Here is a 27,037-nt window from a genome sequence, read left to right as displayed (position 1 = left end):
TAAATTGAAATATTATCTAGTGAGTCTACACATGGGGATTAGGTGACATCTCTCCCTCTCCCTCACATGGACGGCAGCTGATGAGTGAAGTGGGGGATGATGGGGGTTAAATTTGGACGAAGTAGTCACTCATCTCAGGAGCTGTACTGTAGTATTTATTCTCTTTAGTTATTAACCCTCATTTCTCTTTCCATCTTTCATCCATTAACATCAGTGAGAAAACTAAGTCGGAAGGCAGGTTTGTGCTCACCGAGGTGGAATGGTTATCTCAATCCCACTCAAAAAACATACAGCTTTGCTTAAAATAACTGTGTTGTTTTTTTAAACTTCAATGTTAGAGCTTTTTGCTGACATGCAGTATATGATGTTATAATCTTTCGTTCCTGGTAACTGCAGTTTTACAGACTAAAGTATCCCGCTATCATGAACCTGATGAATTTGTTTAAGGCATTTTTAATGTTGGTCTGTTCCCTCCACAAAAATATTCTCATTTACGTTAATTAAACTTGAAGATATTTGAAAGTTCTGGTCATGTCATTCTCCCCCAGTCGCTTCTGGGGAGATGGGTTATTTGTGAAGACTTAACTTACATCAAAGTTTCAGTACAAAAAAAAATGTTGTTATGTTCTTTAAGAGCAGTCCTAAGGTGATGTGCAGGTGATACACAAACCCTCCGAGAATGGTATATTGTACAGCCTTCTAAACTTGGGCTCGGGGAAAGAAGGTACATCCCACATCTAACCTGGTCCCAAGCCAGCAAGTGTGAATATCCTCTGTTAAATAATTTTACTAGCTATTTATAATATGATAAACCTGATCATAGAATGTTTAATGTGGAAATTGCAAAGCAGTTCACTAAATCAATGTATCCACTCAAGGAATCCAGGGATATAACATCTCTGGAAACACTTGGCAGGACACAGGTAGAGGGAGCTTTGCTGTGTGTCTAAGCAGATTGGAGTGGTGTTGTCTTGCTCTCTGCTCTGGGATTCTTTAATGGGCCAGTGTAGAAGGTTTTCGCCTGGTCACAGAGTTCTCAGAAGAACAGCGAAGTAGAAGGTGTGCTCTATCTAGTCTGTGCTGTGCCTGGTACAGGATTCTCAAAAGAGCACTTGGGTCCTGATAGAAAGGCCTCGGCCTGAAACATCCACTATACCCTTTTCCACAGACGCTGTCTGGCCTGCTGAGTTCCTCCAGCATTCTGAGTGTGTTGCTTGGATTTCCAGCATCTGCAGATTTTCTCTTGCTGATGTCCCGTACTTGTGCGTGCTTCAGAAGGCTTAGGCTACTGGCAATAAGTGTCAAAAGGCATCACAAGCATAAGAGATTCTGCAAGGTGCTGGAGATCCAGAGTAACACACGCAAAATGCTGGAGGGACTCAGGAGGTCAGGCAGCATCGGGAGGGGAATAGAGGCCCTTCATCACGACTGGAAAGGACGGGGGCAGAGGCCAATATGGAAGGCGGGGGAGGGGAAAGCAATGCACGCTGGTAAGCAATAGGTGAAGCCAGGGGAGGGGGAAGGTAGGTGGGTGGCGGGGGGGGGGGCGTGGGAGAATGAAGTGAGAAGCTGGGGCAGATTGATGAAAAAGGTAAAGGGCTGAAAAAGAAGGAATCTGAAAGGAGAGGAGACTGGACCTCATTAAGAAAAAATAATAATTCTGCAATTAAGCACCGAAATACTTTACACGAAATGCACCATTCCCTTTTTATCATGGAGACAAACCAGATGTACTGGAAAGCGGAGTGAGATACGATTTAACATAAAGAATAATGCTTATATGCTGAGATCTTCTCTGCAATCCGTTCATGAAATTAATTAGTGATAAAGCTTTCACATCACTTCACATCTGGAATAAGTTTCTGATGCAGGAGCAAAGCACACGGGAAGTGTGTCTCTGAAACATGCTGGGTGTGCTCATCTCCACCCTAGTGCTCTCACATTCACACTAGTGTCTGGTGTATACTCTGTAAGCTTCATGACCAAGCAATGTGCTACTCCAACAGGAGCAAGCTCCTGGTTAATTACTGTGCCTATTTTTGGCAGGAATTAGGCCACAAGTGTATTGGGATTGAGAGATATTGCAGAAAGCAGGACTCTAGCAGAGAGGGGATTGTTATCACAGACTGAGCAGTACTCAGCTTAAATTCCCCATTCTGCCAATGATTATCGGGCTTGTTTAGTCAGTAGTATTGGTGGGAGAGGACAAAACAACATCTTCTGCCTGAATATGTAGATCAGCACTTTAACCCTCAGTTTCAGTGTCTGCTGTGCTAAGTTCAGCTTTGATTTTACCAGGAAATTTACTCAGTGTAGTTGTTACCTCTTCTTCCCAAAGGTGGACTTTGCTCACCACATATTGAATTGTCTGTGCTCATCTCTGTCGCATGCACCACCAATTAATGTCACCTTGTTCTTTGCACTTAGGCAATTGGGAGGTGCAGAATGACTTGGGAGTGTTTGCATGTGAAGGTATTTTTTGTTGGACAAACAACAGATTAGTCAGTGTCAACAGCTGCTGTTCTGGCCCTTGAGAGTCAAATCATTCTCACGGAAAATATATTTTTGATATTTTTAATGGAAAATGTCCAGAGGCAATGGATTGGCGGGGTTTCTGTGTGAGAGCTGGATGGTTGCTGCGGCGTCGTAGAAGGTAAACAGAGGTTTAGGGGCTCGGAAGGTAGGTGCAGCTTCAGCAGAAAGAACAATAACAAGCATTCCATATTGCTGAAACTTTCATCCGCTCTATTAGTCAACGTTCAAAGAAGAGGGCGCTGTGGTAGTGTAGTGGCTAGCTGGGAGAGTCAGAGATAAGAGTTTAATTCCAGTGTCCTCTGGAAGCAAGTTTGGGCACTGCTTCCCACGTGCACACTGGTTTCCTCCGGGTTCTCCGGTTTCCTCCCACAGTCCAAAGATGAACCAGTTGGTAGGTTACTTCGTCATTGTAAATCGTCCAGTGATTAGGCTAGAGTTAAAATTCAGCAGGTTGCTGTGTAGCTCAGCTCAGTCGGTTGGAATGGTCTGTTCCACACTGTATCTCTAAATAAAATAAAACAAATAAAAATAATTCAAGGAAAGTCATTAGCGGAGAGCCTTAAAGTCAGACCGACTTGATTAGTATCGTTCAGAGTGCCCAAAACCAAAAGTTACGCAACTTTCTTGGAAGACTCCATCTTTGAACATCTTTATCTAGCAATATATAGAACAAGAAGATGTAATTATCACTCTAATGTGCCAGGTTTTATTTCTTAATATTTGAGCTGGGACATGGCTGCATTTCTTAAAAATGACAGTTAGGTTGATTCCTGATTGCCAGAGCTAATCTGACAAAGTTACGATGACCCACACTTCTTCCTAACCATGGAGTGAATCAGAGTTCCAGAGATAGAGCCCACTCAGCAGCTTCCCTTTTGGCAATCACTAGTTATTTTTATTTTAAGCCCTTAACTCCAAGTGGACGCTGTCATGACCGGCATTCTTTTTAGCAGGCTTTTTTACTTTAGCTAGGCCGAGTTGCTACCTCAACGCTCAACCCAGCACGGATGGAAAGCGTGCAAGGGAGCCGGCTGGATTCGAACTCGGGAGCCTTCGCTCCGAAGTCCGGCGCTGATGCCACTACACCACCAGCTGGCCAGGGGCAATCACTATAAACAGCGATAAATATTTGGTTACGTCTCTTCGCATTAGTGACACCATTCACTCTCATATATACATGAGGGAGAGTAGCTTGTCTCTGCAGTGAAGTCGGAGAAGGGCCAGGTATTCATAGATGAGTGAGGGCCTGGGCCAGTATGAACACAAAGTGTATTTAAACAGAGACCAGTCTCATTAAGGTCAAACAATCAGCATTGATCCTACGTTAGTAAATCAGACAGTGATTTCAGACACAGACTACATTTACATAGAGTGAAAAATAGAATGAAAATTATGACTCTCCATTTATAGAGAGACAAGAAAGCAGATGATATACACAACTAGGTTAAAAATAGAAAATACTGGAGATACTCAGCAGAACAGGTAGAGCTTGTGGGGAGAGAGATTTTCTGTTAAATGACTTTTCATCATTTAAAAGAGGAGGCACAAAGGCTTGAGATGGAGGAAACAAATGGCAAGGTCTATGACAGGGTCTGTGATAGGCTGGGGACAAGGGGAGACTGCATTGCATGGTGGTGCTGCATATTGAGAATGATGTGTCTGAAGGACATGTGACCAGGAGGAGACTAACAAAATTCTAAAATTGCCAAAAAGGGGAGTAAAAATGGACTGAATACTGGAAATGTGAGATACAGGACAAGAAGGGCTGCTGATCTGAGATTATTGAAGTAAATGGCCCTAGGGAGAAGATCAGATGCTGTTCCTTGAGTTTACCTGGAGCTACAATAGAAAAGTATAGGAGGCCAAAGATGAAGCAAGCAGATTGAGTGTGGACTGGAGAACTTAAGTGACATCTAAGCTTAGGATCTCAGCAGAGCAAGTGGAGTTCTTTGTGAAGGACTCAGTCAATCCGTGCTTGATTTCCCCAACCACTCTGCTTTCTCTTGTCCTTGTTCAATTCCCCTAAAACCCAGGAAAAATGAGATGGATTGTTCTGTATACAATATTTATGTACAACATGTGTAAAAACTTTTTAAAAAAGATATTAGTAGGCAATGTAGAGGGGAGTTTTCATTCAATATTCATGTTTAAAAAGACATTTATCCAATTATGGTAGAGTGACTTCCACAATAACTTTGCAGGTACAGGCCATGTTCTTCCACTCTCAGATTCAGGCCACATTCTTCCAATGTTGGGTATGGACATGGTCTCCTATTACTGGGTATGGGACATGATCTTCCAATGTTGGGTATGGACATGGTCTCCTATTACTGGGTATGGGACATGAACTTCCAATGTTGGGTATGGACATGGTCTCCTATTACTGGGTATGGGAATGAACTTCCACTGTTGGCTGTTCACCTTGACCTTCCATTGTCTGCTATGAACTACGTCTTTAGAGTTTTGACTTGCACCATGTCCCTCCTGTCAGAGATGAATGATGTTGCTCCACTGCTGGGTGTGGAGCATGTCCACCACCTTTGGCTATGGGAATGTTCTCCGACTATTGAGAATGAACCATGTTCCTACTGTTGGGGATAGACAATGTTCTCCCAATATTGGGGGTGAAAAATGTTCTTCCATTACTAAAATGGGATGGACCTTGTTTTTCACTGCTGGTAATGGACCATTTTCCTCTCCTATTGGGAATGAACAATATTCCTTTTCAGTTCTGCTTGGACCACGTTCCTCCACTACTGGGAATGGAGAATGCACTATCAGGGATGAAACATGATCCTCTACTGCTGAGAACAGGACCATGTCCTTTATTTATTGGGTACAGACCTTTCTCCTGTACTATCTGCTATGTCACATGTCCCTCCACAATTCTCCACAAATTTGTTGTGGAGGTTGCAGGTGTGGGTGATACTCTGGAAGAATCATGACAATTTTCTGGAGTAAATTCTGTACCGAACAGAGCTACAGTGCATTATGTTGACTGGATTAATTACTTTTCATTTGATCATTGTCTCCCTGTGTGAGCTGAACATGACCTCTGGCAGTCTATAAATCCCAATGTGAGCCGTGCAATATTGAGCTTCCACATAGTTGTGGGATTTTCCCAGTTTGTTGCCCTAGCTTCAGGAGGCACATTCCAGCCTGTGGGAAATACTGTATGTCCATTTGCTGCATCTTGCCAGGTGCTTTACTACAGTCACAATAGAAGGTCAGCAGGACCTGGGGAAAGTTCAGAAGATAGTGAGTTAGAAGGAGAAGTATTCTGTCCAAAGTGGCTTAATTCTTGCTTTAATTGCAAACCAGTTCATAATTTCTCTGGCATTTGACATTTGGAAATGTTTTGAGCTTCATGTTGTCACAAATTGTCCTCAAATTGAGTGAGACATGAACAGTCTCTGGAAAGGCTGTGTCATGGAGCAGACTGCACAGTGGATAGGATTCAGACCTGCGTTGGGACGTTACCTCCAAGTAATGAGCAACTCCTGTCACATCCTTGTATATCTTCCTAATCAGCAGTCAGAGTTCTGTTGGTAGTTCAGTGAAGGGTGTGTGCAGCCAAAGGTAACATTCTCTTCCCCGAGTCAGAAGATTAAATCCAGAACTTATTCAAGGGGCTTGGCACTCTAATTAAGGCTGAGAGTTCAGTACAATACTGAAAACCTGTTACACTGTCCGAGCCACTGTTTCAAGTGCAGTGTTAAGTGGATGGTCTCTCTGCCTATGTGGATTCAGGTGATAGATGTATCAGGGTTGTCAGAGGGTATGTGAGGAACTCGCTCAGTATCCAGCATACATTTCGGCTTCAGCCAAGACCAGCCAGACAGCTGTGCTCTTTGTAAGTCCTGCTGGGGCCACTCTGGTTGTCAAGTACATAAATCACCCAGTCAAGTTCATTGGTTTCCAACTTCTTTGAAGTTGATAATGACAGATACATAAAACATCCCTTTCTCCAGTTGGAGTCTGCTTGCGTTTAGAAAAGGAATGAGGTCAGAATTTCTCATCGGCGGTCAGCCGTCCGCATTCACTTGTGTCCTTTGATAAATAGTGAGCTTACCTGGAGCTATATGCACTCACACAACAGGTTCCTATTTTCCCTTGCCTGACCTTGGACACTGGATCTACCACTCTCTGCCAAAGCCCTTCCCAACAAAACTCAAAAGACGCCAGTCCATTCCCCGCCACAGCACAGACGAAACCGTTCACGGGCCCAGCAGCCTCTGGGAGGGCCACCAGGTAACACGTGTTTTAAACCAATGTTTTTGGCATAGCTGAGGCTTTTAGTGGCGGGCTGTGTAAAACATTGCTCCCCTCCCTGTCCCCTTTTCCACCCCATTAATGTGCTGTGGAAAATGTCCAAATCCAGCTACAACTGGCACACATCCTCCCGTGCTGTGTATTTTTACTGGTTCCAAGACTCTGTACCTTTCCCACAATGTGGTAAAAGTTGTGATACTTCAGTGAGCACCAGGAGCACTCTCCTGAGACTGGAACACTTGATGTAAGAGGTGCTGTGTCTGTAGGATGTAGCTTCTCAAATCAGAGTACTTCCACAGAGCAACTGTATTCCAAGCTCATTGGTCCCAGTCCGGTGCAGTACCCACGTTCAACAGCAGGGGGAAGACTGTCTCCACGTCTCCATGTCCTAGTCTGGCCTCCACTGAGAATCGTTTTATCCGTAACACCAGTCAAACGACTTGTATAACAATCAGCTTATTTGCAGCTCATTTCTGCTTACCTAATAATGAAATAAACCGGCATTCAAACTAATTACTAACTGGCAACTCTGGTGTACAATTAACCCATGACTTGTGGATAAAAGGAATCTTCGACCAGCAGGTCTATTTATTTTGGACAGCCGTAGAGTTCAGTAACACAGCAACTGCTTTACTTATTTAATCCCCTAATATGTGCAATAACGTTATACTTTTATCTTCTTCTTGACTCCTAGTAAGCTCTTTAATAGTAAAAAGAATTTCTTCCGGATTCAGAGCACGCGGAAACTGAGGTATCAAGCACTGGGATGGGTCACGTGATCTTTGGAATGCTAGCTACCTGAATCTGCATGAACCCTTCTGCCAGAGTGGCAGACCCCCTTGCATCAGCTCGCATCGGAGACTAGCCTGCTCTCCATTAGGTCAACCCCTTAGACGCTTGATACAAAATGACGACTTATGCCTGGTCCCTGCATGGGTAATGGGTTTCCCTGTCTGATAATCGAACCACTAACCGATTCGCCCCTCTTTAATCCCACACTAACTGGTGCTCAGTGTGGAGTTCCGAGTTTCCAAGGTCTCTCCTGTTTGTGTTTCTTACTCTGCCACCTCCAAATGGGAGATGGGGATGGCTCATTTTTCTTTAATGATGAGGCTTCCAACGTCCTTTGGTTGTCAGGTGGTGCTCAAAGGGCTGGAGAGTGAAAAATCTTCAAAGGAAGTAAGGATAAGCCCAAGCCGGTTTGTTTGACCTCTGCGATAAGAACTTTTTAGGAACAGCTTCTTCACCTCCGCCATCAGATTTCTGGCATGATCGCTACCTCACTATTCTTCTATTGCAATATTAATTAAGTTATTTATTGTAAGTTGTAGCAACTTGAACTTCATTGCTGCCACAAAATTTCAAAATGTGTCTCAGTTCAGTGATAACAAACCTGATTTTGATTCCAGTTCTGAAATATTGATCTGGGGCAGGGCTCTTCACCACTGAATGGATTATGGGATAATTAGGGCAAACCAGCATGGAATTAAGAAGGGCAAATTCTGCTGAACCAGTTTGATGGGATTATTTTGATGAGGTGGCAATTAGAATTGATGAGAATAATACAGTTGATGCTGTGTACACGGACTCCCAGATAGCTTTTGATAAGGTACCGGATAAGCGGCTACTTAGCAAAACGTTGAACCACAAGGCATATACCAAATACAGATAGCACAGGTCTGAAGTGGGCTCACTAACCACAACAGATAGTGAATGCTATTCTTTTTCCCAGACTGGAGGAAAGTGAATATTGATGTCCCCCAGAGAAACATTCTCATTCTCAAAGTTCAAAGTCCATTTATTATCAGGGTCTGTACACAGTATACAACCCTGAGATTCGTCTTCGTGCTGTCGGCCAGGAAGCAAAGAAAGTTATGGAACCCGTTCAAAGAAAGGAATTCAAACCATTCCCCCCGCCCCACACACACATACACACACAAAAAAAAACAAATTGAGCCAAAGGCAAAAATTGAGTGAAAAAAACAGAACCTAAAACACAACAACGAAAGCGTCCAGACACATTCAGTTCAGTTCAATCTAGCACTGGGTCGTTCACCATCCTTAGGCCTCCCCGATCAAAATTGCACAAACTAGCAACAAAAAGACGGAGCAACCAGGAACCAGAAGCACATCAGAACGTGAACCACAGAGTCCAGTGCACAAACTGCGTCAATTAAACCTTGCCCGAGACCCAGGACTCCAGCACAGTCGAGCATCGGGCGAGAGGGAGAGGGAATGTTTGAGTGGAGGGATTTTCCTCCGGAAGTGTTGAGCGAGAGAGAGAGAGAGAGAGAGACCATCACACACAGACACCTTTCTCCGGCAGCAACGGGGAAGAGGCTGGTAGAAGGCGCTGAACGCCTGCTCACATTCCGCTCACTCCTTGATGATTTCGATCTTCCTTGCCAGTTCAGTCAGCGAGATTGGTGGGAAGTGGTGTCGATCATGGGCCTGGGCCCCGTCTCCGGGCTCAAGACCTCACGGAACCCTGTCAGAAGCAGCAAAGTGCCAGATCAGCCTGAAAGCACAGCACCAGAGTGTAGATCCCAGGCCCCAGCAGCGGCCAAGCCACATTCGAAAGGAAAAGAAGATGTAAGGGAAGTGAAAGAAGTAGTTTCGTGACCCGTCTGGAGAACGTCGCCCTCGGTCGCGTTCTTCGCTGGCGCCATCTTCTTCAGGCAGCAGGGAGGGAAACAGTCAATATTTCAGGCCGAAAGTGCGAAGAAGTGGTATTGAGTAAAGGACACTTTCAGGAACAGAGGGACCTGGAGGTGTGGACAGTGAAAGTGGCAGGGCAGATTGAGAAAGCAGCTAATCAGGCATAAAAAGACTTTGGCGTTTTATCAATAGAGACAAGAGTTTAAAACCAGTCGTGCCAATCTCTTACTAACTCTTCCTTCAGTTAGTCCTGACGAAGGGTCTCGGCCTGAAATGTCGACTGTACCTCTTCCTAGAGATGCTGCCTGGCCTGCTGCGTTCACGAGCGACCTTGATGTGTGTTGCTTGAATTTCCAGCATCTGCAGAATTCCTGTTGTTTGTGCCAAACTTTGTAACATAGGCCGAGTAGGGATGATGGGATCACTCCTCTGCTGACCCTGTGGGATTCTCTACAGTTCAATCCCAGCTCTCTGTGCATGTGACATGTAAAGACAGCTCTAGTGTAACGCCTGTCTGATGTCACCAGCATGATCTATGCAGTTTTTCAGATTGACACAAGGCCAGCTCCTGATTTAATTAATGCTCCTCGATATCTTTTTAATTTTCTCCCTAACTCACCCCCAGCATCTCAACTTTTCCTAACTTTCTCTCATCCCTCTCTGATCAGATGTCTTTTTCTGCCCCAAGCCCCCTTCACCTGTTTCCAGGTCCTTGGCCTGGTGTGGTATCAGTCTCCTCACCACACTTCCCTATTGTCCTACCAAATCCCCTTCCATCTCTCTGGTATCCCCCATCCCAGCAATAGAACTTGGCTCCTTTGGCAAAATTACTCCAGGTCCCCCACCCAATACACAAAACAGTGAAAAAGCACACTAGGAACTTTCTATCTGATAGACTTTCTAGATGCATTAACTGATCTAATAAAGCTTCTTTTTTTTTATGAAACACCACTGGTGGTGTGAGGAGGACACAAGCAAATCTATCCGTCTCCTGGAATCACAGGTTGCGGCTGGAGCTGTTAGACCTGAGGTTAAACATTTTGTGCCCAACCCACTTCTGCCAGTGAGCCAGCAATAGAGCTGAAGTTTAAACCCGGCCAGTAACTTGCTGTGACACTCACTGTAAATAACTTACTTGGGAACGTAGCCAGAGGGAATGCTGCTTCCTGCAAATGGTGATGATATGGGCAGCTAACCTAAATCAAAGTGGACTGAGTAATGGCGGGAGAGCAAGGAAGCCTGGGATGGGCTGAATGTACTCCTAGCGCCTTTTCCGTGGTGACATACAGTGGTATAAGACGTGAGAGTGAACTTCAGGATGGGTGGCTGAAAGTTTGACTGAAGCAGTGGGTCTTAGAGAGCCTCTCAAACGGGGCAGAGCAGTGCTGGGAAGAACTCTCTGGAGCTTGCCAGCCGCCTGGGGTGAGAGATGAAAGTCAGGGTGGATGCCAGACCGGAATTGGAGGTGTGCAGGGAGCTCTGGAGTGGCCTGATGCCTGATGAGGATACCGAGGTCGAGAGAGGCTGAGAGAATGGAGAGTATGTGAGCTGGGTGAGGATTTTTAAAAGTGATGTCTTGCTGAACTGGGCAAATGCAAGTCAGTGAGCACAGGGGTTGGAGGGAGGGAGAAACAGAATAGTGGTAGGTGGCTCACTGAGGCAGGGGTGAGGGTCTTAATGAGCTGAGGAAAGGATGAAAGCAGTGCCTGGAGGTGGAGGTGGACGTAGGAGATCATTTTGGGTTGGTCCAAAGCTTACCCAATGGTCAAATACAGTGTTACACTATGGTCAAGAACAGCTGTCCGCATCCTGTGTGGCCGGCGTGTCCTTCCTTTCTTGCTGCTGCTCTCAAGGCTCCATGTCATGGCCCTCAGCCTCAGGGACTCCTCACCCCTCTTCCTCCAGCCAGGCAACCTGCAGCAGACGCATGGCACACGTGGGCAGACGCTGGCGACAGAAGCTCACCACCAGGATCCCTGCAGTCTGTCCCAGAGGATATTCACGACTCTTATGTCCATGTTCCTCTGGTGTGGACAGGGAGATCATGGGAACGGAGGTCCAGAAAAGCAGGTGGAAGCCTCAGTCTCCCAGAATCCATCTCCAGCCCGGGGCAGTGCCGGCTTAACTTGTTTGAGGGGCAGAGCCCCTCATGATAGAGGAGTCACACAAGCTGCCTGGGAACGTGACATCGATCGTGACAAAGTTCACTCCCTGATCCGTCACCATGGTATCCTTTCCTCTTCAAAGAAGGGTCCGTGTTCTGAAGAGGAATTCCCATGGTCCTGCGTCACCCACAGGAAGCTGGCGCTGCTGGCTAATCACAGAGCCAGAGGGGTCAATGTTCCTCAGTGAAGCCCAAAGGGAAATATTTATTTTCGTGAGCACACTGCCCAGGCGAATCCTCCGAAGCAGCCCATTGTGAGGAATGACGAGATCAGCAGCAGCTTCTCAGGAGATCCTGTGCCAAGGAAACTGAGGGTCAAGTTTCTATGAGCAGAGTAGCCCGGGAGGAAGGCCTTCCCGCAGAATGTCACATCCCTCAGTCATGAGGCATCTGGGGAACCAGAGCCCCTGATCATCAGTAAATGGGGTCTCAGAAAACGTCCTGATCAAGACTGTTCACTGACCGTCATGACTATGTGTACAGCTGCAAGCCCCGGACCCACCCCGCGTGGACAGTCCATTTCCATAATAAGGCCATAAGACATAGGAACAATAGACAATAGGTGCAGGAGTAGGCCATTCAGCCCTTCGAGCCAGCACCACCATTCACTGTGATCATGGCTGATCATCCACAATCAGTACCCTGTTCCTGCCTTCTCTCCATATCCCTTGACTTTGCTATCATTGAGAGCTCTATCTAACTCTTTCTTCAAAGCATCCAGAGAACTGGCCTAATCTGCCTTCTGAGGCAGAGCATTCCACAGATCCACAACTCTCTGGGTGAAGAAGTTTTTCCTCAACTCTGTTGTAAATGGCCTACCCTTTATTCTCAAACTGTGACCTCTGGTTCTGGACTCCCCCAACATCAGGAACATGTTTCCTGCCTCTAGCGTGTCCAATCCCTTAATAATCTTATATATTTCAATCAGATCCCCTCTCATCCTTCTAAATTCCAGTGTATACAAGCCCAGTCGTTCCAATCTTTCAACATATGACATTCCCGCCATCCCAGGAATTAACCTTGTGAACCTACGCTGCACTCCCTCCATAGCAAGATTGTCCTTCCTCAAATTTGGAGACTAAAACTGCACACAATACTCCAGGTGTAGTCTCACCAGGGCCTTGTACAACTGCAGAAGGACCTCTTTGCTCCTATACTCAACTCCCCTTGTTATGAAGGCCAGCATGCCATTAGCAGAATTAGGCCATTCAGCCCATCAAGTCTGCTGCACCATTCCATCATGGCTGATCCTGGATCCCACTCAACCCCACATACCTGCCTTCTCGTCATATCCTCTGTTGCCCTGACCGATCGGCAAATGATCAACTTCTGCCTTAAATATACACACAGACTTGGCCTCCACTGCAGTCTGTGGCAGAGCGTTCCACAGATTTACTACATTCTGGCTAAAAAAATTCCTCCTTACCTCTGTTCTAAAAGGTCGCCCCTCAATTTTGAGGCTGTGTCCTCTAGTTCTGGATATCCCTACCACAGGAAACATCCTCTCCACATCCACCCTATCTAGTCCTTTCAACATTCAGTAGGTTTCGGTGAGATCCCCTCCCCACATTCTTGTAAATTCCAGTAAGTACAGGCCCAAAGCTGCAATAGACTCCTCATATGTTAACCCCTTCACTCCTGGAATCATCCTCGTGAGCCTTCTCTGGAGATGTGCTGCTTGTGTCACTCCTGAGGTGAGTATGACTCTTTAACTAACGCGTGGTCTAGTGTGCTGAGGCTGACCCAGGACTGTCATAGTGTGGAGCCATCTGTCCAGTTTAAGTTGGTGCCGTTGAAAAGCGCACCTCACGGATAGTGATCTCACTGGGTGCTCCCCTGACCTTGGGTCAATGGCAGATATGTTAATGTGAATCATGTACAGACGTGACTGGTCCAATTTTGATCTGGTGCTGCTTCAACCAACAATAATCTCCCGCATGATCCCCTCTGGGTAAGATCGAAATTAGATCATGTGGCATTACAGCAACGTGTTTTACACAGTCCAGCATCCTGGTTACAGAGGACAGGATAGGGAAGGTGGTAGGATGTAGGAAAACCATGATATTTTAAAATGATACAACAGGAATTATGTTCTCCTCATCTCCTCGTTGTAGCTCTGAGCAACTGTAAATGAATCTCTTGAAGAATAATTTTTCCTAAATTATCAATGCCTTATTTAATCCAGCAGGTTTCCTCATAAACATCTGTGTGGCGCTCACTGTGGTGCCCGCTACTCTGTGGCAGAGCTTATGATACCACCCCTGCCGCGGGCACGCACAACTTGCAGATGAAACGGCAGGTTACACACTGTGGTCAGCTAGAACTGTGTACAGTGTTAATTAGCAACTTCATGAGTATTCACAAAACTTTCCTTCTCTCGTGACCTTTGCCACTGAGTTACATTTCATCATTCTGCTACACTGCTCACCAAACAGGTCGACAGCTTCAGTTCCCCAGTTCTTCACCCCCAACATCTGTCCTGCACTCAGCCACGCTCTGCCTCATCCACTTAACATCAGCAACACAACTTTAATCCGGAACTTTTCGTCAGCTCCGCTGAGTTAAAATGAGTCTGTTTCCTTTCCAACTCCAGCCATTCCCTCCTTCCCATGAATAACATTTCCGGGACTTTCTCTCCCCCCCCCCCCCCCCATGATGCCACCTGCCATTCCCATTGGCTGTGTTTGCCTCTCCAATCAGCCAATGAGAACCAACTCCACCTGGCTGCAAGTTGGACACCAGCGTAGTTCTGCGACTCTGAATGTTTAATGCAGCAGGAGATTATCTAATTATTTCTTAATTTCATTAAGAGAGTCAGCAAGTCATAGAGTACTACAGCACAAAGGCAGGCCCTTCCACCCATCTAATTCAAGCTGCCCCAATCTTCTGCCTAAATCCATCTACCTGCACCTGGACCATGTCCCTCCAAACACCTCCTATCCATGTACTTAACTTCTGCTCCTATGTCTTATGGTCAAACTTCTCCTAAATTGTCCCTTTACAAAACAAGCAACTAATGGTCTCACCATAATTTGTATGAGATGTCAATGGTGTTATTTATTGTGCGTTTGTTCTTTTTATTGTGTTCTTTATGCTTGTTGGGTTTCCTGTGCTGTATTAGATCTGGAGTAACAGTCATTTCCTTCTCATTTACACTCATGTACTGAAGAATGGCAATAAACAATCTTGTATGGTGAATCTTGAATAAAGTCAGAATTTAAACTCATCCCAAAGTATCCTTGAGGGGGCAGTGTTGAGCCACCTTCTGCGGTGGACACAGTGTTGGTTTAGAACGTTCCAGGAATAGATAGGAAGGGTGGTGAGCTTCCAAGTCTGGATAGTGTGTTAATTCTTGGAGGAACACTAAGAACAGTGGTGTTCCCAAGAACCAGCTGTCAATATTTACATTAGGTATTAGAAGTTCCATGTTTGAGAGGTATTGTCAAAATAACCTACCTCGCTCTCAAAGGTACTTTGTAATGAGATTAAACTTTGAATTTACCAACAGTTTGTAGACTAATTAAGAAAAAAAATTAGTTAGTTTTGTATCTGTGCTGCATTGCTCTATTTCTCCACAGCTCTATCTCATATGACTTTAGTCATTCGATGTCACACAACACTGGTGTCCAAGCCGCAGTGCGTCCTCCAGATGGCTCACACTGCAATCACGGTACTGGCGGTGGAGAAAAGGGAGAAAAGGGTGGTAGATGTGCTGCCAATCAAGAAGGTTTCTCAGGGAAACATATTTGCAGTCAATGAGCCAAACTTCTCAGTCACAATCTCAAGGGGAGTAGGACAGAGGAACGCAGCCTGGAGATAGTGGCATATTTTCTATTAGCTTCTCCCCTTCCCTGTACAACCAGCTGTTCTGATTCCAATATTGCCAGTCCCTTCATCTAAGCTATTAATAAACAGAGCTGCACACTACGCTCCGAGCTCAGTATAGCTAACGTTTTGTACAACTGCAACATGACATACCAATTCTTGTACTCAGTGCAATGGCCAATGTAGGCAAGCATGCCATGTCGCTTTCTCACCACCTTGTCCACTGGTGTTCCCATTTTCAACCATCTATGTACCCGTAACCAAGGTTTCGCTGTTTAACAATACTCCACTGGGTCCTGCATTTCATTCCCAGGTTTAACTTCCAAAAGTGCATCACTTTACAACTGTCCAAGATAAATTCCATTTGCCATTCCCTTAGAAACGTAGAAACATAGAAAACCTACAGCACAATACAGGATCTTCAGCCCACAAAGCTGTGCTGAACATGTACTTACTTTAGAAATTACCTAGGGTTACCCTCAGCCCTCTATTTTTCTAAGCTCTATGTACCTGTCCAGGAGTCTCTTAAAAGACCCTATCATATCTGCCTCCACCACCGTCGCCGGCAGCCCTTTCCACGCACTCACCACTCTCTGCGTAAAAAACTTACCCCCTGACATCTCCCCGGTACCTACTTCCAAGCACCTGAAAACTGAGCCCTCTCCTGTTAGCCATTTCAGCCCTGGGAAAAAGCCTCTGACTATCCACTCGATCAATGCCTTTCATCATCTTATACACCACAATCAGGTCACCTCTCATCCTCCATCGCTCCAAGGAGAGAAGGCCGAGTTCACTCAACCTATTCTCATAAGGCATGCTCCCCAATCCAGGCAACATCCTTGTAAATCTCCTCTGCACCCTTTCTATAGTTTCCATATCCTTTGTGGAGTAAGGTGACCAGAACTGAGCACAGTACTCCAAATGGGGCCTGACCAGAGTCCTATATAGCTGCAACATTACCTCTTGGCTCTTGAACTCAATCCCACGGTTGATGAAGGCCAATGCACCGTATGCCTTCTTAACCACACAGTCAACTTGCACAGCAGCTTTGAGTGTCCTATGGACTCAGACCCCAAGATCCCTTTAATCCTTCACACTGCCAAGAGTCTTACCATTAATACTATATTCTGCCTTCATATTTGACCTACCAAAATGAGCCACCTCACACTTATTTGGGTTGAACTCCATCTGCCACTTCTCAGCCCCGTTTTGCGTCCTATTGAAGTCCCGCTGTAACCTCTTGACAGCCCTCCACACTATCCATAACACCCCCAACCTTTGTGTCATCAACAAATTTATGAACCCATCTCTCCACTTCCTCATTCAGATCATTTATAAAGATCACAAAGAGTAGGAGTCCCAGAACAGATCCCTGAGGCACACCACTGGTAACCGACCTCCATGCAGAATATGACCCATCTACAACCACTCTTTGCCTTCTGTGGGCAAGCCTGTTCTGGATCCACAAAGCAATGTCTCCTTGGATCCCATGCCTCCTTACTTTCTCAATAAGCCTGGCATGGGGTACCTTATCAAATGCTTTGCTGAAATCCATATACACTACATCTACTGCTCTACCTTCATCAATGCATTTAGTCACATACTCAAAAAATTCAATCAGGCTTGGAAGGCACGACCTGCCTTTGACAAAGCCATGCTGACTATTCCTAATCATATTCTACCTCTCCAAATGTTCATAAATCCTGCCTCTCAGGATCTTCTCCATCAACTTACCAACCACTGAAGTAAGACTCACTGGCCTATAACTTCCTGGGCTATCTCTACTCCCTTTCTTGAATAAGGGAACAAAATCTGCAACCCTCCAAACCTCCGGAACCTCTCCCATCCCCATTGATGATGCAAAGATTATTGCCAGAGGCTCAGCAATCTCCTCCCTCCCCTCCCACAGTAGTTTGGGGTATATCTTGTCCAGTCCCAATGACTTATACAACTTGATACTTTCCAAAAGCTCCAGCACATCCTCTTTCTTAATATCTACATGCTCAAGTTTTTCAGTCCACTGTAAGTCATCACTACAATTGCCAAGATCCTTTTCCATAGTGAATACGGAAGCAAAGTACTCATTAAGTACCTCTGCTCTCTCCTCCGGTTCCATTCATACTTTTCCACTGTCACACTTGATTGGTCCTATTCTCTCACATCTTATCCTCTTGCTCTTCACATACTTGTAGAATACCTTGAGGTTTTCCTTAACCCCGCTCACCAAGGCCTTCTCATGGCCTTTCTGGCTCTCCTAATCACATTCTTAAGTTCCTTCCTGCTAGCCTTAGAATTTTCTAGATCTCTACCATTGCATAGTTTTTTGAATCTTTCGTAAGTTTTTCTTTTCATTTTGATGAGATTTTCTATAGCCTTTGTACACCATGGTTCCTGTACCCTACCATCCTTTCCCTGTCTCATTGGAACGTACCCATGCAGAACACCACACAAATATCCTCTGAACATTTGGCACATTTCTGCCGTGCATTTCCCTGAGGACATCTGTTCCCAATTTACGCTTTTAAGTTTCTACCTGATAGCTTCATATTTCCGCTTACTCCAATTAAATGTTTTCCTGACTTGCCTGCTCCGATCACTCTCCAATGCTATGGTAAAGGAGATAGAATTGTGATCACTATCTCTAAAATGCTCTCCCACTGAGAGATCTGACACCTGACCAGGCTCATTTCCCAATTCCAGATCAAGTACAGCCTCTCCTCTTGTAGGCTTATCTACATATGGTGTCAGAAAACCTTCCTGGACACACCTAACAAACTCCACCCCATCTAAACCCCTTGCTTGAGGGAGATAGCAATCAATTTGGGGAAAATTAAAATCTCCCATCATGATAACCCTGTTATTATTACACCTTTCCAGAATCTGTCTCCCTATCTGCTCCTCGATGTCCCTGTTACTACTGGGTAGTCTATAAAAAACACCCAGTAGAGTTATTGACCCCTTCCTGTTTCTAACTTCCACCCACAGAGACTCAGTGGACAATCCCTGCATTACTTCCTCCTTTTCTGTAGCCGTGACACTATCTCTGATCAGCAGTGCCACACCCCCACCTCTTTTGCCTCCCTCCCTGTCCTTTCTGAAACATCTAAAGCCTGGCACTCTAAGTAGCCATTCCTGCCCCTGCACCATCCAAGTCTCTGTAATGGCCACAGCAGCATGTCTCCAAGTGCTGATCCACGCTCTAAGCTCATCCGCTTTGTTTGTGATCTCTTTCCCTTGTTTTTTTCTCCCCCAGTTGATCAATATCTTATAATCTTAGAGACAACCTTATTCACTGTCAACTACACCAATAGTTTTGGTGTCATCTGGAAACCTATTAATTATGCCACCTGCGTTCTCAAATTGTTAATACATGGGACAAATAACAAGAGGACCCAGCACTGATCCCTGCAGCACAACAGTGATTACAGGTCTACAAATCTGAGAACAAACTTACCATGACCTCCTACCACCAAATCAATTCAATATGCAGTTTGCTAACTCGCCCTGGGTCACTCCTGCTAAGCCTAACCTTGTCAAAGGTTAGTCTATGTGGATAACCTCTACTACCCTGCCCTCCTTAACCCTCTCGGTCACTTTTTCAAAAAACTCAATGAAATTTGTGAACATAATTTCCCATGTGCAAATCCATGCTAACTGTCCGTTACTAGTCCTTGACTTTGCAAAAGCAAATGAGTTCTAACCCTTAGAATCCCTTCCAATATCTTTTCTGCCACTTGTAGAAGTTTCACTGGCCTGTAGTTTCCTGGTTTATCTCTGGTGCCCTTCCTAAGTAAGTACAGAACATTAGCTATCTAGACATCTTCCGTTACCTTAAACTTGACCGAGAAAGATATAAAGGTATCTGCCAAAGCCCCAGCAGTTGCTTCTTTTGCTTTGCATAGCATTCTAAGCTACATCAAGTCAGGATACAGGGATTTGTCCATTTTCATGCTTTTCAGGAGCTCCCACACCTCTTCCTTTGTGATCTTGAAAGGTTCCAGGATATCTCTGGTCCACTTCCTGCACTCACGAGCTTCCATGTCCTTCGTCAAGGTAAATACAGTATAGACAAGGAGTCATTTAAGACATCATCTATTTCCTGTTGTTTCATCGATGGATTACCATTCTGATCCTCAAGGGAAAGGGGGAAATACTCTCTTCCTAGCTGCCTGTCTGCCCCTAATAAACACAGCATTTTTACATATTCACCTTTATCTTATCTGTCAAGATATCTCATGATCTTGTTTTCCCCTTCTAATTTCATTGAGATTTATTCCTACAGCCCTCATTCATCTCAAAGGATGTGTTTGCTCCTAGCTGCTTGTACTTGATAAATGCCTCCTTCTTTTTCCTGATGAAATCCTTAATATCCTCATTACCCAAGGCTCCTTAATCCTGCCAGTCTTGCCTTACACTAGTCCAACTCCCTCTCTCACATTTGATAACTATCCACTATAAACTATCTACCTGCCAACAGCCTCCATTGATAAAGCCCTGGTCGGTGTTTATTCATGGGCTTTCCCTGCTTTTGTGTGAATGATGGAAATCCAAGCCTTGCAATTCACTTGGGCTATTTTTACCTGTCCCTAGTTTCACAGGAGTGTTAAATTTTCTCTAAAAACAGTAATGATCTCAAGGTACGAATTGTGTTCAATGCAACTGGCCTGTGGTCATGTCCACATAACACAAAGCAGTTTGAACATATCAATCTTTGGAAAGTAAGCAGCTGCCTCTCCTCCATGCAGATAATATCATTAAGTTGGTAAATCAGTTTACTATTGTTTATGATTCTATTATTAATTAGTTTGTTATTGTCACATGTTGTATACCGATGGGGAACGTCGACTCAGACCATGAGAGGCCTGTGACGGGCATTTTCATGCCTTGCCTTATGCCATGCCATTTCATACCAATGCACCGTGAAAAACTTAGTTTTGCCAGCCGTCCATACAGATCATTTCATCGCATCAGTGTATTGAGGTAGTAGAAGGGAAAAAAACAGCAGAATGCAGAATAAAGACCATAAGACAAAGGAGCAGAAGTAGACCATTCGGCCCATCGAGTCTGCTCCGCCATTTTATCATGAGCTGATCCATTTTATCCTATTTAGTCCCACTGCCCCGCCTTCTCACCATAACCTTTGATGCCCTGGCTACTCAGATACCTATCAATAAAGTGTTACAGTTACAGAGAAAGCGCAGTGCAGGCAGACAATAACGTACAAGGACACAACGAGTAGATTGTGAGGCCACTAGTCTGTTTTATCTTACCAGGGAGCAGTGTAGGCCGGGGACAGGGAAGCAGGTCCCCAGAGTAGGGACAATTCCTAAAACTATTGCTTGACCAGCAGATTTGGAGTGGATTTTGTGGTGACATTCTCTGCAAAAGGTTTGGATTGTTGTGAAAGAGTCGGGAGGTCGAATCTTCTGCCTGCTCCTGTTGTCGTATCAGTGGGCCTTCAAGCGACAAGATTCCAGAGGCAAATCAAGGCATCTCTGCCTCAGAGCAAAGGCCTCCTGTTGGTAAGTCCTACCCACCGAGAGTCTCTGAGAAGCGTGCAGCTGAGTCCGAGGGGCAAAAAGTTACTGGAGTCACCTTGCAAGGGTTCTGCTGCCTTTCATTGAGATGAGCCCCAGCAAGCCTGAGTGGCTGTATAGTTGAAGGCTAGTCACCCCAACCTCCTAAGTGCCAGACCTGCGATCTGCATGCTGCAGTGAAGGACATCCTTCCAGCACCTGTACACCTCAGGTCAGGTTGTGGACAGCTTAACAACAACTCTGAATCTTGAAGAGTTCTTCATCTTACTGGGCATGAGATCATTGTGCCTCTCCATGCAGCCCAGCATTGGCCAAGACTACCATTGTCCAGCAACCTCTCCTCCCTGCCACAGGGGAAGACCTCGGATAAATCAGCCAGGAGACAGAGCTGGGTGGCCTCTTTTAGTCCTGACGAAGGGTCTCGGTCTGAAACATCGACTGTACCTCTTCCTAGAGATGCTGCCTGGCCTGCTGCATTCACCAGCAACTTTGATGTGTGTGGCCTATCTCACAACATTTTCAGCTGGAGTCCCTGCATCTGTTGTTCACCATCGCTCTCTCAGAGTTGGAAGGAAAATTTATTATCACTGTACTGGACATATATGTTCCTATATACTACCTTGAGAATGAGTCCAGGCATTTACTGGAAAATAAAGGAAGGCAATAGAATTCACAAAAAGACCATACATCCACAAAGACTGACAAACAACCAATGTGCCAAAGAAAGCAGATTATGCAGATTCAAAACAATACTGAGAACTTGAATTCTCAGCATCGGTGAAAGTGAGTCTGTAGGTCAGAGTCAGTTCAGAATTGTGGTGAGTGAAGTTATCCACACCCGTTCAGGAGGGTGATAAATGGTGAAGTTATCCACACCCGTTCGGGAGGGTGATGGGTGGAGGGTGATAAATGGTAGTCATTATCCTGCTGGTGTGGGACCTCGGGCTCTTGTACCTGTTGCCCAGTAGTAGTAGCGAGAAGGGAGCGTAAGACTTTATCTCCTGGTTTGTCTGCATCGTTTAGCTTCTCTTGCAGTGCGTGGTATGATCAAAGCTCCACATCCTGGCCCATGTAAAGACCCAGAAATGTGCCACAGTGTCGCTCTCGATCCTGGTTTTCCCCTTCATGCTTTACCCCCAGGCTTCTGTACCTCTGATCGACCCAGTCTCTCTCTGTTCCTGCAGATGGCCGAGGCTCCTTGCCCTGGTTAGCATTTGTCTGAATGATCTTCTGCTCCATGGCATCTGCATGCTTGATCCATTTTAAATTCCCAGCAATGTAACTTCCCTTTGACTGCCCCGTACCGGACCGGGCCGGACCGAGTACGAGAACTGAAATCCAGCTTTCGGACTGATTGAGTAAATCTTAATTTTACAATTTATGCAAGGAAATAATCTGGGCTTCAGTGCGTTTGGGGCAGTGCCTTGTGTAGCAAGGAGAAGCTCGTGAACAAATCATTTAATACAGTCCTGGGAGATAAGGCACCAAACCCAGCTCACTGCAGCCCAGAACGTATCCTATTTATACCACATGTCACAAATATCTGCACACAATTTTTGTCATAGCATGTGTGGTTTAGAAATGTACCTCAAATTATTTTGTAATCTTTGAGACCAGTAGAAAGATAATGAAACTTGAGTTTTCCTCCTTGGAGAATGATTGGGCTTGGGATCTGAAAGGCACGTAAAGGTTCGAGGACTGTAAGGGTGACACAGGGGCCCAGATTTGACCCCACCCTCTGGTGCTCTGTCTTTGAGAAGTTTGCACGCTCTCCCTGACACCATGGAATATCCTGAGGGAACGCATCACTTCCTGCCACATCCTAAAGACGTGCGTGTCGGGCAGTTAATTGACCACTGCAAATCGTCCCCTAGTGTGAGGGAACCAGAGGGATATGCGAGAGGAAGAGAATAAGATAGATAGTATTGCTCTGCTTGATGGCCTGATTGGCCTCACTCTCCACTGGAATGAGTAAATATTAATGCTGTAAAATAGCCTCTGGGTGAAGGTACCTACCAGTCAACAGTGAGGATACTGAAAGTTAAAAACAATGTCACAATAAATCTTCCATATACATTATTAAATGCAAATATACATTACAAATCGTAAGTAGCCAGATAGTATGGGATACTGATGATGAGGTCAGTGTCTGGCTCTCTGGTCAGACTCCAGGATCTTCGGAAAGGGGGTATCCATGTTCCAAAATACTTTGGTTTCCATGTGTGGTATAAATGTGTTTTAAATATCTAAGTGTCTTGTTCTTTTTGACAGCATTGGCTTTATGTTGGGTAGCAATATCAGACGATGCGAGAGCTCTTCACACTTTCTCCTGCCTTGTTTCAGTAACCAGAGGTTAGGATTCCGAGACAGAATGAAGATGAACAGTCCGAGGATTCAGAGTATAAGGAACAAGCAGACGTCTGCCCCCAGCATCCAGCGCTGCCCCAGTACAGAGAACGCGACGCAGATCAGCCCCACCAAGGTGCAGAAGAGCTGGAGCTTCAACGACAGAACCCGGTTCCGAGCCTCACTCCGCCTGAAGCCCAGAGCCACGGTGGAAAGTAAGGAGCAAGGTCCCGCGATTCAATCTCACTGACATCGGTCCCTGCTTCTCCCAATCTGGGCAGCCTGCAAGGCCACTCAGGGGAGAGCTGGGTACTGCCCAGAGGGCCCGAGTGGCCTGGCCCTGTTTTTACAGAGTGCGTGACAGACCGAGCTGGGGAACGAGGAAGGGCAGGAACCCCATTTCTAGAACCCATGACTTCCAACAGTACACACTTCTCATCACACACCTCCCCATGGCACATACTTTCCATTACACACTCCTCACATTACATATGACTTCTATTACACATCACCCTCATTACACATAATTCCCATTACACACACCTCTCATTACACACACCTCCCATTACACACAACTGCCAATGTAACATATTATTCCCAGCACTGTATACAGCTCCAGTTATACACAACTCACAATTTTACACACAGCTCTCAACATTACACACAACACACGACATTTTATCCTAAATTCCATTGCACACAAATCCCAGGTCTGAGGTTAAATTCAGGCAATGCTTGTGTAACCCCCCTGGCCACCCTCAGGGTCACTCGGCTCGCTGTCGTCTAAGGAAACAGCCTCGGCCCCGCCAATCTGGGTAATAGTTTGTGTGGATGCTGTGTGATGTACCCCACCCCGCCCAAATAACAGACAATACACCAGATACAATTAAATGATTTACAGTTTATAGATATTACTGGAACTATATAATTAATAGAGAATAAAATATAAAAGGAAAATAAAAGGCGCCCCACTTATCAAAGTTCAATCTCTTCGTGCACAAAAACCATTGGAGCTCAAGGACCTTCTTCTTCACCCTGCGACCCCCTCGAACCACCTCAACCGGCCGCCTGGGACCAACAACGATGGTCGACCAGACGCTCCACACGAGTCCATCTCCGTCTCCTTGCCGAATGTCCTGCTCGGGGTCCGACCCCGTTAGCGGACTCACAGCACCTGGTCCATCCTCTGTCTAGCTCTCCCGCCTTCTGCCCCAAAACCCCGCGCATACAGTATCTTCAAATAAACCAAAACCATAACAACTATCCTAATTGGTTAATAACACTCTCTTATCAGACTTTAAAGCAAAAACAAACTGCTAGCGCAAACTTTCTCAGTGTTTAACACAACAAAGCCGCATTCCCCAGATTAACATAACAAAGATGCCATTTTACTTACCCTCCGCGGTAACATAAAAGTCCTTACACTTGTTTGTGGCATTTTGTACCAAGAATTGAAAGGACTGGGAATACCAATGCCTACTGAGAGTACCTACATATTAAAGGACAAAGATGTCACATAAAGAGATGAAGGCCAGAGAAACAAGACGTGGCAGAAAATGTTGGAGACTCTCAACACATCCGGAAGCATCTGTGGGCAGAGAAACAGAGCTTATTTTCAGGCCAAAGGCCTATCGTCAGAGAGTATGATAGACAGCCTTTGACCTGAAGCATTAATTTTGCTCTCTCTTCACGGATGCTGCCTGACCTGCTGAATGCTTCCGGCATTTTCTGTTATTGTGAATCCGATTTCCACAAGGAGGGGCCAGGATGGACATTATCATCTTCCCGGTGCACTGCTGAAGTGCCTCTCCATCCTTGGCATGGAATTAAACTGCTTCACGCACGGCCATTTCACAGCCACTAGCCAAGCCGGCTGATTGAGGTTCACGCAGTGAGGTCCCCAGTCAGAGCGACTAACACAACCCTCAAGCACCAGCAGCCTCTGCTGTTGGAGGTTAGTGAGGGGCCTGGCCAGCTCCCACTGTCCAAAGGTCACTATTCCCCAATTCTGAGGAAATCACGAGGTGCCCTGCTGGTGCAGCACCAGCCTGTAATCAGACCTGATACCTGACAGGTACACAGAGCTATGAGGGGTACAGATTAGGTAAATGCAAGCAGGCTTTTTCCACAGAGGTTGGGCGAGACTAGAAGTCATGGGTTAAGGGTGAAAAGTGAAATATTTCAGGGAACATGAGGGAAACCTCTTCACTCAGAGGGTGGTAACAGTGCGGAACGAGCTGCCAGTGGAAGTGGTATGTGTGGTTTCCATTCTAGCATTTATGAGAAATTTGGATAGGTTCAGGTGCAGGTCGATGAGACAGAACAGAATAACTGTTCAGCATGGACTAGAGGGGCCAAAGGGCCTGTTTCTGGGCTGTAGTGCTCCATCACTCTATGACCTACAGTGCGTCAGAAGTTCTTTCCCAACAAGCCCTCAAACCGTTGCCCAAAGGTAGGAACAAGAGCCATTCCCTGGCATTGCCCAGAAGCAGCTCTGTGCTGGGGGGGTGGGTGTGGGTGGGTGGGGAGGGGGTCCAGACTCACTGTGATATTTGCCCTGCCCCGGAAACATGGGCTGGCCGAATCTAACAACCCGATCGTTGGTTTTTGACTGCAGCCGAGAACCTGGGAGACGACAGCTACGACGAGAAGGCCTTTCACTGTGACATCAGCATGGAAGATGCCAAGCCAATTGTGAAAACACTGATCCGGGCCGTCAGGTTAGTGCGGTCGGGGGGACGGGGCATACAGGAGGGGGTTGTGTTTCCACTAAAATAAGTTTTTCCCAGCCAAGGAGCCATCTGATCGACGTCAGATGCTGTTTTAGCCTCGTGGAGTAGAGTCTTGAAGTCGTTCTACTCCAAAACAGGCCTTTCGGCCCACTGATTCTGTGCTGACCATCAACCATCTATTCTCACTAATCCCAATTTGTTCTCCTGCATTCCTATCAACTCCATCACCCCTACCCCACTGTACCACTCTCCCACACACTAAGGGCAATCTGCAGCAACCGATTAGCCTTTGGGATGCGGTGGGAGACCAGAACGCGGTGGGGGGACCCTCACAGTTGTGGGGAGAGTGTGAGAACTCCACGCAGACAACGGCCCGAGATCAGGATCGGTTCTGGACCTCTGCAGCAGTGAGGCAGTGGCTGCACCACTGTGATGCCCCAGATTGTCCAGGGTGGGAGAAGAAGCCCCCAAAGCACGGTGTTGAGGGGAATGGCCTCTGTGTCGTGTGGAAGACTGCTGGGGTGGAATTAATATCCAAATGGGAGACAGGTGCACAAGACATAGAGGGGCAGCACGCTAGTGCAGTGGTTAGCACAACGCTTTAGGGTACAGGCAACCCGGGTTCAATTCCCGCCACTGCCTGTAAGGAGTTTGTACATCCTCCCCGTGACCGCGTGGGTTTCCTCCGGGTGCTCTAGTTTCCTCCCACAGTCTAAAGCTGTACCGGTTGGTCACTGTAAATTGTCCCCGGATTAGACTTGGGTTAAATCGGGGATTTCTGGGTGGTGTGGGTCAAAGGGCCGGAAGGGTCTGTTCTACACTGTACCTCAATAAATCAATAAACAGACTCTACAGCAACCAGCTGTAAGATCGGGAATTAGTCTCTGTAAGGAGTTTGACTTTGTCCCTGTGACTGAATGAGGCGATCAATCCTCCCACATTCCAAAGACGCATGCTGAGGATCGGAG

The 27,037-nt window shown here is 46.0% G+C and overlaps 1 protein-coding gene across 1 annotated transcript in view; it reads left to right on the top strand.

The window, feature by feature from the left end:
• Positions 1 to 27,037, top strand: part of LOC140190472 (potassium voltage-gated channel subfamily KQT member 4-like) — a 112,572-nt gene that overhangs the window by 42,681 nt on the left and 42,854 nt on the right. The window contains exons 9-10 of the mRNA XM_072247086.1: positions 23,335 to 23,552; positions 25,955 to 26,057. Of these exons, the coding sequence (XP_072103187.1) occupies positions 23,335 to 23,552; positions 25,955 to 26,057 (321 nt within the window). The remainder of the gene's footprint in view (positions 1 to 23,334; positions 23,553 to 25,954; positions 26,058 to 27,037) is intronic.

This window comes from Mobula birostris, chromosome 30, assembly GCF_030028105.1.
Source record: "Mobula birostris isolate sMobBir1 chromosome 30, sMobBir1.hap1, whole genome shotgun sequence".
NCBI lineage: Eukaryota > Metazoa > Chordata > Chondrichthyes > Myliobatiformes > Myliobatidae > Mobula > Mobula birostris.
Note: the sequence above shows the minus strand (reverse complement) of the source record. Positions and strands in the feature narration are given on the sequence as shown.